At 38.4% G+C, this 12,876-nt stretch overlaps 1 protein-coding gene across 1 annotated transcript in view; it reads right to left on the reverse strand.

Annotated features, from left to right (window-relative positions):
* LOC150075049 (inositol-trisphosphate 3-kinase homolog) overlaps positions 1 to 9,820 on the reverse strand; it is a 104,101-nt gene extending 94,281 nt beyond the window's left edge. The window contains exon 1 of the mRNA XM_090389163.1: positions 9,420 to 9,820. Within this exon, the coding sequence (XP_090245289.1) occupies positions 9,420 to 9,518 (99 nt within the window). The 5' untranslated portion in view covers positions 9,519 to 9,820. The remainder of the gene's footprint in view (positions 1 to 9,419) is intronic.
* Between the last annotated feature and the right edge of the window lie 3,056 nt (positions 9,821 to 12,876).

Below are 12,876 nucleotides of genomic sequence, written 5' to 3' on the forward strand. Positions count from 1 at the left end.
AAATAAATACCAGCCTAAAAGAGAACGAACAACCAATTCAAATAATGTTGAAGGGATTTGCGTTACCTTTAAAAAGAGTACGTGAAAATACAGTTATGCATCATATACCTCCAACCTGAGCATAGGAAGGAGACAAGAAATGAACTCTATACGTGGCTTGCTGCAAATCTAAATCCATCAGTCGACACAATAATAGCAAAAGATTTTAATATGCCTCTTCCAAAACACAGGGAGGCCAAGAAAGAGCTAAGACATTTAAAACAGCGTGATGCTGTGTAAAAATTCTTCATACCATGGACGGACAATCCGATAAAACTCTGCAATTTGATGCTAAAAACGCTTTCCTAATTTTGTTTGGAATTTCAAGGATCCAGTGTTGATTGTTTTTGTTCCGAGATCTGATTTTAAAACGAACCTGAACAGACTCGAAATCTTTTTGGGAAATCTCGTGATCCACAAGGAGAAAATTTTAGCTCCCTGAACTTGGGGCATGATTTAAGTTTATTAAGATCCTTACCGTTATCAGTTTCAATTAAAATTCCCTTATCTTTCTCATTTATTTAATCCTTAATTTTTTAAATTCAGGTTTAAGGTTTTTATAAATTTCAGCTTTAACTTCCTCACTAGTTTTACAATTATTATCTGCCTTTGCTTTTACTGTAAGTACGTACTTTGTTTGTACATCAGGTAAGTTAACATTACTCTGAAATTGTTTGCCAGCGCCTAAGGCAGCCACCCCGCATAGGTGGGAGCCGAAACGGTTGGCAAGACATTTTGTTGCTTCCTCTCAACATTAAGACCATTTAATTTTGTTCTCAACTTTTCATTCTCTATAGTTAGATCTGTCACTAACCTTTCCATATTGTTCCAATTTTTGGACATCTCAACTACCATAAGAGGTGTCACAGTGGAGCCCTCTATAAAAGCATCTAGCATATTTGCTTTTAATCCAAAGAGATAGTTAAGAACAGCTGCACTACCAGTTTGTTCTGAGTCTTGAGAGTCATTATAAGTATGAGTAGAGTTTAAAGGTCCTTGAATAGGGGAAAATTTGTCTTCCAGGTTTTTGTCCAACATAACTAGGGGTTCCTTGAAACTTGTGTCCGGAACTTCAGAAAAGATCATTTTCCAGAGGAGTGAGTGAAGAAACCGTTGTGTATCCTTTTCTGTATGCCTCTGAAATATGGACCTTCTCTCGTGAAGGTCCACCTAGTTCTAAAATTCTCGGATTGTGCTATTCGCATATTTTATATATTTGTAATACTGTGCATGTGTTTATATTACCCCATAACCTTGTCAAGCCCCTGGCTGTGGCGGCCACATATTGTATGTTTACTGTACAATAAAGATTTCTTCTTATTTGAACTACCTGTTAAGCCACTCGTTCTAAAGCCACTCTTTTAACAGCCCTTTTCTACCTATCAACTTATACCCGTTCCTGAGGTGCTGCATCTGCTGGCTTTGTAAAGTGGTTCTTGAACGTTGCGTTTTTTTTCTGTATAATCCCATGCGTCCCCATTTTAAAGTCCAATTCGCCACTTCCTCCCTTTGTATGGTTGTTTACTTTTACTGAAATCTAATCTTCCCCTGACCACATTTGCACAGATATACTACGTGGCGTACAGTGTCATAAAAAAAAGTGGCGCACTATGACCAGAGTAGTCGAAGTGGCAAACATTTCCAAGAACAAGCAGATGACACCTACATTGGGTGAAAAGTAATACACAGTAGATGGAAAAGTATTATAGTATATTGTATTATAGAGTATAAAGAAATTGTTGGTTAAAATGCAGTCGTCTTCGCTTCAATTCCATCGAGTTCCTTGATAACTCAACTTTTGTCCGAAAAGCGTTTTTTGATAATTTGGCCCCATTTATTTTGTCCCTTGGAGGAGTAGTGCTAGGAAGCAATCCACGATTCTTAGACTAGCTTTTCAAGAAAAAATGACATTTTACCAATAAGTTAACTCCTAAATAATTTCGAAATTATTGAAAAATTACATTAAAGTGACATTTCTGGGGCTGCCATGGTATTAAACATCGAGATGAAATGAGATGACTATAAATGTTCATTCCCTTGTATATCGTCACTGCAAGGTGACGAAACTATCTCTTAGAAAAAGCCACCAGAAACACCACTAAAATTCGATTTTAACATGAAGGAAGCCGAGAAATAAAAATCACCAGATTGTAAACAAGTAGCACTAAGCTATAATTAGCCAGATGTTTACCAAAACATCTGAAGGAAGGAGATTTTCTAGAAAAACAGGACGTAAACTTGAAACAGAAGAACGCTAATAATGATTGCTGATTTAATCAGTGAAAGACAGTTGCAATTTATCGTCAGTTGACAGTTTCTTGCGAATGAAAACTACGCCCACAAAATCTGATAGTTAAATTCAAAGAATGGATGAAGGTAAGAAAATTGGCAAACTCGAAGTGGATTTTATATCATTCAAATGAAACTCTTTGTGAGACGTCTAATGGACAGTAAACTTCTGGGAATACGCAAGGGTGCGACTAAAGGTAATAGTTAGGCATAAAAAAAGTCTTTCTGGTGACCTAAAAGACAAAAGAACTGGACTTTTGGTGGATGAAAGCCGTAATGTGGTCTGACGAATCCAAATTTTGTCCATAATCCAATAATGCCAGCCATCGAGTTCACAGAAGCAGAGGCATTTCATCCTGGCTGTGTGCAAGGTGTCGTACAAGCTGGTGGTGGGTCATTGATGCTTTGAGGCTATTTTAAGTAATATGGAGTCGATCCCCAACTTGAATTGAGTTCCCCCGGTGCTGTATTACAGATAAAAGGCACTTCCTTTCTAGAGGTACTTGAATAAAACTAGATTGAACGCATGTGTATTATATTGTCTGTAAATTGCGTATGTTCCTGGTCGACTGTGTTTGCTGGATGGAAAACCTGAATTTTCGGAATAAAAAACATTCTACCATCGCCATAGACCAACTATCTCAGCTACATTTTGATAAAGGTCCATAAAAATTCCTCACGTCATCGAAGAGATTTGAATTCAGGTCTTTTCCACCCGTTGTGGGGAGGGTGGGGATTCCACCAACTGTGATATCCACGAGGGCGCATACAATGTGGAGAGTGGTGGCAGCATCTTCATAATCAAATCTTTCCCGGTGTACATCCTTTCCTTCTTCAACTAGTGCAACATTTGAGCAATTCGTGCGCATGTCTATATGCATGTAGTTTGAGCAGACTGTGTTGTTTGTAATTGACTCGTTACAGGTGGTTTTATAACAAAAGTTAAATATTGAATAAAATATCAAACATTATTCAAACAGTATTTTTCTCTCCACAATGGTCGGTCCAAAAAATTTTTATGATCACAATTAAAACATAAAACTTAAATTTTATCCACATAAACGCTAATTGAAGATGAAATTAAGTTTTAAAAAAACATGTGCCGTGGAACATCGGTTGTGTTTGACCTAATTCTATGCTCTCCTGAAGCCACGTGGCAAACCATGATAACATCACTGCCTTCCAGACAGCTCATGGAAGCAAGTTCATCCGTTGACATGCAGTGCCATCTTCTGGTAAACAAGTAAACGTCTGAGATGAAGTCAGATAGTTCACACAAAATCCGCGCTGATTTTTTTAAAAAAAATCAGGGCAGGGAGCAGATAAACCACCCTTTGGTTCAGGGGACCGTATTAACAATTATATTTTAATTTCTAGACTGGATTGGATTTAGGCAGCACCTATTTTTAGTTTAACTGAAGTAGCACGTTTTTTTCTACTTGAAACACCAGGTGGCACTGTAAGTGAGGCACAAAGGACATAATTTCGCTTTTTTCGTCTGCTCTGCCGTATATAACCTTGTCGTCATTCTCCGGGCACTTTATATACGATACTTCCGCCCTTGTAACCCAAGAAATTCAAACCTTTTGATGATTCCGTGAATGTCATGCATAAATGATTCGAGTTCAATTCAGAATAGGCTTAGCGTCAATTATCAGAATTTTAAGATACAATTGATTTTTTGTCTTTTTAAAAGTGAATTTCCGTTATGTGTTTATGGGGGAGAACAGACTTTCTCGATTTGGAACAGCTAAATGTAGTTTAATTAAGCGGGTCAAGTATGGGAAGTGTAAATACGGTTAATTACTATAATCCTACTCCGGTTGAGCTCTCAAGGTTTTCTTCAAGAGAAACTGTAATCTTCCACCGCTAGGGAAAGGAGTTAATTGTGTATGGCAAGCATTTTGAAATGGTTTGTGGGATTTGTTACGTTTGTGAATACCTGTTTTGAAAAATTATTTTCGAGATGAACTCATTTTAACTCAGTAGTTCAGTGAATCCGTGTGCACATTTCCGGGTATTTTCCATTGCAGAAAACCGATTGTCGACTATGGTGATAACAGAGACAAGCTCTTTATCACGTGTCCCGCAAGATTACTCTGTTCTTTATCAAGATAACATTGTTTCTATGTAAGTTCATGCGTGACCTACGATCGGGGGAAGTGACCCGTTCTAACTATCGGCTTTGAGGCATTCTCCCAGCAGGAGATCTCCCCTCTTTTTTGGGAGACTAGAGCGCGTCTGTTATTGGGTCACAAACATGAACAGGCATTTCTTGAAAAGCAGGATTAAGAAAGTTGCTCCTATTCTCCTAAAATTTCTCACGGCCATTCCACCTTCTTTGTTGCACTAATATTACATACGATTTAACAATCATGTTTGTTTTTTTTTTTTTTGTCTGTTTTTGGCATCACGTGCCACTACACAGATAACAATCTGTGACAGTAGTACATAAAAAACCTGTTGCTTAAATTGTTGGCCACAGATTGTAAAATTGAAGCTGAAAATGAAAAAAAAGAGAGCGTGTACTCAATTCCAGTTATTACATGCGGACGGACAAACGGACATGGTGAAGAAAGGATTTGCGAACTGCCTAAAAACAAGTGAATAAACTTAGCCGCGCATAATCACAGTATAGTTTCCTACGAGTCATTTGCATATCGATAATATCTTATGTTGAGTGAATTTTTAATTTTTAAAGTGAAAAAAATAAATGTCTTCTTATTTGAGCTATTATATTAAGATGGAAAATGAATGCAAAAGAAAATTCTTCCATATTTTCTGCAATAAATCTCCACAAAATTGCGCAGCTGGGATAAGACGAGCACTTGCCAAAGAGAAACTTGTTTCCATCAGAATCCTTTGTGTTTTGCATCCATTTCAGCCACCTGAAGGCAGGGAATTTTTGCATTCACGAGATTTCTTAGCACGCCTGCGACTGCATGCGCCGCTTTCTCTATCATGTGCCACTCAAAACTATTTTTCTTGTTTCAGATGGCATATCAGCTTGGCGCAGCAACATTTTTGGGTCGTGTACGACAAGAAAAACGCCAGAAAAACGGGCGTAGCTTCCGAATCAAAGGTCAAACTGCGGTGTAAAAATAACCGTGCCTGTTTGGATACGATCGGCGTGCGTGCGTGTGTGCGCGCGCGTATTCTGCATAGTCCGGAAGCGGTCTCACCAGCACGTGCACCTGCGGTATTCGTTCGATTGACGTCAATGGAGCTCGGGCGACACCTGCAGCGCACCTACCGAGCGTAGATGAGAAGTGGTCAGGCGAGGAGTGTTCGCATCAACCTCGAGAAAACAGGGGGGTGTAAGTAGGGTACACAGAGACATTAAAGAGAAAATAAAACGGGTACACTGCCTTTCATAACGCAGTGCCCTGCAGAAACTGGCGTTGTGTAAGTTGTGTTCCCTGCCAATAGAAAAACTGTTGACACCCATGAGATTGCAACCTAAAGAGGAATAATAAACGTGGGAAACATTCATCGAATCATACCAAGGATTCAATGAATCCAATGCACTTATTATTGGGACTCTCGTCTCGTTGCATGTGCTGAGATTAAAATGCAAATTGATCAAGATCCTTAGCCACCTAAAAAATTCGATCTTAATCAAGGTTACAGATAGGTCTATTTTAATTCTGCTGAGCTCACTCCATTACCTTGAATTTTTTGTTTTTTTGTTTTTTGTTTTTTACTTGGGGGGAAAAGGAATGTTCCCACAAGAAGAAAATTCAATAGAACTCCGTGGGTGGAAACATGGCCAGCCTATCAGCCTTGAAACACCACTTGATGAGGAAACCTTCCAGCCGAGTCTTAAGCAACCATTTCTACCGACTTGCTTTCATTAAAGTGACAACTGGATTAATTTGCATAATCTCTTATAATTAGTCAACGCAAGGGCAGCAAATCCACTGGGATTTTGGCTATGCACATCTACAAATGCACATACAATATTCATAGATGTTTTTAACCAAGAGTTTATTTCTAACAAACTTTTCTTTCATTAAAATAATCTCTTAATCTGCCATCTACTGCAACGCGTGCAATTTCCGATTGATGGACAAAAACTTCAAGATATCCATCAGCTGGAAGTGGTTTGGGGTTTGTATTATGTTTCCTGTTCACACAATAACGTTTTAGCTTTGTACAGGAGGTTTGTGGACACCCTATACATTACTAAACAATTAACATTTTAAAACACTACAGTTTTAATCGTTGGGAATTTAAAGACCAAAGTTCAATTTGAGGCAGATATTCTTCGATCTTTGATTGAGCCAGTTTCTTTTTCCTGCATGTCAAGACGCTAAATATAACGAAAAAATTTTCAGTATTCTTAAGTGCCTTTGATCTGACTTTCGTATCAAACTTTTCTGTTGAGTTCATTGTGAAACTTCAGCGTGAATCACTGAGTACGATTCAGATTTTTGCTGTTTTCCGGTCGACTTGCTCTTCATCAGGAAGGAAATGGTACCAAGCAACTGGTTCTCTGTAATGCTCATTATTAGCGACAATATATTTAGGGCTTTCCCATAGAAAATTTCAGGATAATTGGATGTTATTGTATGAAAGTTTTTCTGCCATTCAGTTATGAATAGAAAAGGAAGAGATTTTCTTGACGTAAAAGAATTCTGTTATTTAAGGATAATGGGCAACTAGTTTACTCATGCGAGAATTGATTATCTTCTAGATTGGCAACTTTATTTCCAGGAATATTTATGGTTAATTACTTCTGTAAAACTTGCCTTTATGGAAGAATTCTATTAACCCACAAACTTTACCAAAACTTTGGTCAAACTTTGACCAAAAATTATAGAAGTATAATTCTCAAATTTTTGGAGAATTTTTTATGTATAGAGAGATTCTGTATGGAATAAAATAGTAACAACTCAAAGATCACAGCAGGTTGCTCAGTTAAAAGTTAAATAATGCAACTCTACTTTCAAAGTATCGGGACAATGAACCTTCAAGACCATCCTTCATATTGTGGTAAATGTATTTCTCTTCATGGACATCAAAGACTAGTCAGATGTCGTTTAAAGGTCGTCTATTAACTAATCCAAAGTTTAATGGTCTGCGAATAATGTGGAAAGTAATAAAATTCTGAAATGTAATCAAATTATAGATCCTTTAGATAAATTTCTGAACGTGAGTAATATGCCCTTGGTACATTCCGCGAAATGCTGGATTAGTTCCAGAAGTTATTGAATCCAGTAAAGGATGGCTGAAAATGTCTCCCATTGAAAAAGAACATTTCAAATCTTAGTACAAATGTATATATGAGACCTGTGCACTTTATACACTCCAGCCAAAGTTTGGAATCATGTTTCTTAATTTTCAAAGGTTTTATTAAAATAGGACCAACTTGTTTATCAATTTTATTAAAATATTTTCTGTTATGTATAAAAATCAAAAAACTTAAATAATATTTAAGAAACTTCTAGAATATTCAAGAATATTCCAGAAAGGTGTAGAAGACACCTGAATGGTAGAGTATTGTAGAAGATTCCTGAACGTTGTAGATGATTGTAGAAAGTGGGAGTATTGTTTCAATATTGTAGATGATTCTAGAGTGTTTTAAAACCGCAAATCGAAAGAAGCTGTTGGCTTCGGCTAACAGCCATCAACATTGGACTATTGAAGGTTGGAAAAACGTATTGAGGACGAATGAATCCGAATTTGATATTTTTGGATCCAAGCGTAGAGTTCTGTGAGACGATCAGTTGAAGAAGAAATTGTGCCACATTGTTTAGTGACTACAACCAAGCACAGTGGTAATATCATCAAGATCTAAGGTTGCCTCTGTTTTTCTGAAGTGGGCGACATCATCAGAATTTAAGGAATTCTAAGAAAAGAAGGCTAGAAAAACATTCTTAACATAAGGCAATATCCTCTGTACTTCGACTTTGCGGAAGAAATTTTACATAAAAACAACAAGACAATGATCCGTAGCACATCTCTAAGATGTGCAAGGACTTTCTAAAAACTAAACAACAGGAGGGAGGGGTATTGTAAATTATGATGTGGTCATCCCAATCGCCTGGCTTAAACCCAATAGAGCTTTTATTTGATCATCTAGCGTCTAGACCATTAAGTCCGTGAAGCCTACCCATCTTCACCTAATAGAGCTTTTTTTATCATCTAGAGTCTAGACCATCAAGTCCGGCGAAGTTTGCCCACCTTCACAAAATCTTTGGCAATCCTTGCAGATCTGAAATAATCTTAGTCCAGAGTCTCCAGACATTATTATAAAATTGATCGCCAGCCACGTCTGTGCAACGCCCTGATAAAATCTCGTGGAGGATATTTTAATGAAGATCAGCATAGTTGTTAATATTAGTCATTTCAATATTTTTTGTTGTAAATTTTTGAATTCTTAATAAATATTTCAAAATGCTTTGTAATGGTTCTTTTTTTACATCAGACCTCAGAATGTCATAGCTAATTTTTTCAAAGTGTCCTGGTTATTTATCTTCGTAAAGTAAATCCTGTTGTCTGGTTGACTGCATGTTCCTTTTTGTACATGGATCCAGTGCAAGCAACCGTGAAGGCCCTTGTCCCTTTCATCTAGAAGGTCGATAGCCATGTTTGGATCCAAAAATTTTCCACACCAAATTAACCATTTCTTCTTTTTTGACAATTTCGTGCAATACGACATTCAAACATATTATAATTTTATTACTTTTATTGTTATTTTTGGCACGTGTAAGTTCATACAACTTTTGGAGGCTTGCCTGTATTGTATGAAGTGGATAAAGAACGTAATTTTCGTTCAAGGGGTCATTTTGGGTAAAATGACCTTAAATAACCTTAAGGTCATTTTGGGTCACCCCTCCGCCAAAGCGAAGATTTGTTATATGGCTAGTTAGGGATGTGGCCCAGTCACATCTCCTCTACCGCGCCCTCAAAAGGATGTAGGCAGAGGAAAACGCCTTCAGCAGTTCCTACGATCTATGATAAGACCTAAACCCTTCGTTCATTCATAAACCTCATGCCCATTACATGTAATTAAGAATTGAAAGGGGTGGAGTCGTCTTTGATCTAACTCGCTGTAATAAAAAACATACAAAATATTAAACACTTACTTGTACACAGTAGTACGGCACGAAGAAAGAGCTGCACGTCACGGGCGGAAAAGGGATGGCTGTCATCTCGTTGCCCTGGCAACAAGAAAGTTTGCGCATCGGATATCAAAAAGCAGACGATTGATACCAGAACTGATAATTGAAATTGTCTGCAGATAGTTCCAAAGTCACAGACCACCTGGATGAAAAACTAGTCGCATGGGGCATAGTTTGAAAGAATAGCTGTAGTGTTTTGCGTCCCCTAATAAACGAAATAACTGCCGATCCCCAAATTTAGGTGAAACGGAAACTGATGGGAAGGATTTGCCAATTAGTTTCCGGTGATTTTCGTTACGATGGGTTATATTTGTCAATAAATAACCTATTATTCCAGTAGCTTCAGAGAGCAAGGATAAATGTAACGAGGCTACGGTAACTCAGAGGTCGCTTAACGTAGGCAGAAGCACTCGCGTTGACTGTCGCTTCAAATGAAACGTGAACAGGATCTGACATCAGCTTTCGGGGCTAGGCGCACACACGGAAGTCTTGAGTCTATGACCTCGGGATGGTTCTTTACTCTTACGACAAAGACTGAAGTACGCTGAGATTGAGGCACGACAAAAGATGCGCATAACAGCGTTAACAGATTGTGATAACCGTCTTAATGGGGTGTATTTAAGACGGTCGTTACCCGAGAGGTCACGCAATAGTAGGGATGGTTCGTACAAAGGAAAGAGAGAGTTTTTTTAATTGCTGACAGTCCATTATTTTCAAAAAGACGACTGAAATAAACGAAGCTTGAGCACAATAGGAATACGAAATGGTATTTGGTGCTCAGGTGGTCATAAAAGTAGTTCGCAGAGGACAGAAGGCATTTTTTGTTCCATAAAATAGGCAGCAGGAAAATCAACAGTCCCTGATCGACGCAGCTGCAGTCTTTAATAAGCTTATCAGTTGTGGCGTGCGTGTTCGATGTCGTTCCAGGTGCCATGCGATTTCAGCTTGATCTGTGTCAGAAATCTAGTCCTCTTAAAGATTTCATTCAGTATCAGCCAACACAGATACATCAATTTCCCAAAAGGCTGAAATGTTCAATGGGAAGCTCATGGAAATTCTATTTACGTATGCGCACGCGCATACGTAAATAGACATGTGCGTGCGCATGTTTAAATGGACATGAGCACAGGCATATGTAAATGGACATGCGTTTGCGCATACGTAAATAGACATGTGCATACGCATGTTTAAATGGACATGGGCATACGCAAATGGACATGCGCATACGGAAATGTACATGCGCGTGCGCACACGTAAATATAAATGCGCACGTGCATACGTAAATTGGCATCCTCAGTGCATGCAAATGGATGCACGCATATTATTATTATTATTATTATTATTATTATCCGTTTATTTCCATAAGGAAACCACCCCGGGACGGCAAAGTGCCAGGAGGGTGCTAAGTACATATCAGGGTACGAGATACTACGTGCAGTGGGTTACATATACTGAACACGTAGTCTCGTCCCGAAATATTATATACACATTTTATGTTTAATATATACAGTATTTACACATTGATGATTCTGTACATACATTATACAACTGATATATTTACAATTCACTAATAATTCCATCTATAAATTACATATTAACATAACTGTTACAGAAGGTATATTTTTACAGTCAACAAATTATTATTGTTCTTAAAGCAGAAAGTTTCTCTTTTACTCTAAATTCTTTGGTACTTTGCAGCCGATTCATATTTTGGTAAGTCTATACGAATCCTGGAAGATCTCTTTCCGGTATGTCGCATCCTCACACAGTTTTTTGGCATCTATGTGTAGTGAGTTAAATATTTTCGCTGCATTTGATGGGAAGAATCTTTGCAGGCTACTAAGATTGTTCAGGACTGAACGCAGTGGATTATTTACTTCTCCGCAACGTCTAGCAGTGGCACGCGGTTTAACTAGAATATTATCCAGGACTGGAGCATCTACTCTGCCTGTGAGCATTTGTGCGAGAGTGTGTATGTTCTTGTTAATTGTCCGCTGCATCCAGGGTGTGATGTTAAGGTTTGAGTAGAGAATGGCCCTTGAGATAGTAAAAGGGTGGCCAGCAACTCTGTTAAGCCATCGCAAGAACCAGTACTCGATCCCAAGGACGGACTTATAATGTGAATCTGGAGCTGAAGACCAGATTTGCGAGGCATACATTGCAATTGGCAGGACACACATTAAAATGTACTTGGTCGCTAGCTGAGGATCCCTAATTCCTACCACTTCCTGTCTGGTAGCCCATAAAGCAGCGAATATTTTTGTCTTCATATGGGCGAAGTGTTGAGCAAAGGTGAGTCTGTCATCCCACTTAAGACCCAGGTCCAGGTGAGAGTGCACTTTTACCACATTAGACCCGTTCACGGAGATCGGGATGTCATTTTTATTCTGCTTGCAAGTTATGGTCATTTGGGCAGACTTCTGCGCATTAATACGGAGCCCGATGCAATCCAGGTAGCTCTCAAATTCTCTGATTGTGCTATTTGCCATCTGACAAATACCTTCTGCTGATTCATGGTCTTTGGAAGTGATGAAGAATTTTACATCGTCAGCATATGTTATAAAATTGTAGTACCGTGCAAGAAACGGCTCCAGGGCGGCCGCGAAGAGAGTAGCCGAAAGAACTCCCCCTTGTGGCACTCCTCGCGAGATGGTAAAGCAAGATTGTAGCTTTTGGTGCTTAACAATAAGTTTTCTATGTTCTAGCAGGCTGGTTATTATAGTTAACAAATTTCCTCTTACATTAAAATAATTCTTTAAAATCGCAATGAGCGCTGGAATTGAGACGTTGTCGTAGGCTGCGGAGATATCCAAAAAAATAATATCGATTTGCTTTTTCTCATTTAGTGCTTTCTGCACGCGAAAAAGGGTTTCCAGTAAGTTTGTTATTGTTGATCTACCGGAAATAACTGAGTGCAAATGTGGCGGTCTATGGCTGAAGCAGTGTTGATTGATGGTGGGAAGCAGAGCTTTTTCGAATACCTTCTGTAGGGTGCAACTAACAGAAATTGGTCTGTAATCCTTAGCCAATTTTGGGTGTTTAATCTTTGGTATTGGGGTTACAATGTAATTTTTCCAAGCTTGCGGGAAAGCTCCTGACCTGATGATTTCCTGATAGATGTGCAGTAATAGATCTATTATAAATGGGCTACTTATCTTAAGGATGAACATTGGAAATTTGTCTGGTCCAACAGTGGCCTTATTGGGCAGATCGTTGATTGCTTTCATTACGCTCTCTTTGGTGATTAGTATTTCACTCAATGGAGGTCTTGTTGGTTCCTCTCTTGCCGAATAGTTTCGCTTGTTTAAATCTTTCAGGAATTCCAAAATTTTGTTACCATTATCAGTGTTCTCAATTTGATTCAGTCCATGCAGGTTACTAAAAGTGTTATTAGCCCATTCCTTGAAAATGCATTCGGTCA

Source organism: Mastigoproctus giganteus, chromosome 14, assembly GCF_048544385.1.
Source record: "Mastigoproctus giganteus isolate SK-2022 chromosome 14, ASM4854438v1, whole genome shotgun sequence".
Classification (NCBI taxonomy): Eukaryota; Metazoa; Arthropoda; class Arachnida; order Uropygi; family Thelyphonidae; genus Mastigoproctus; species Mastigoproctus giganteus.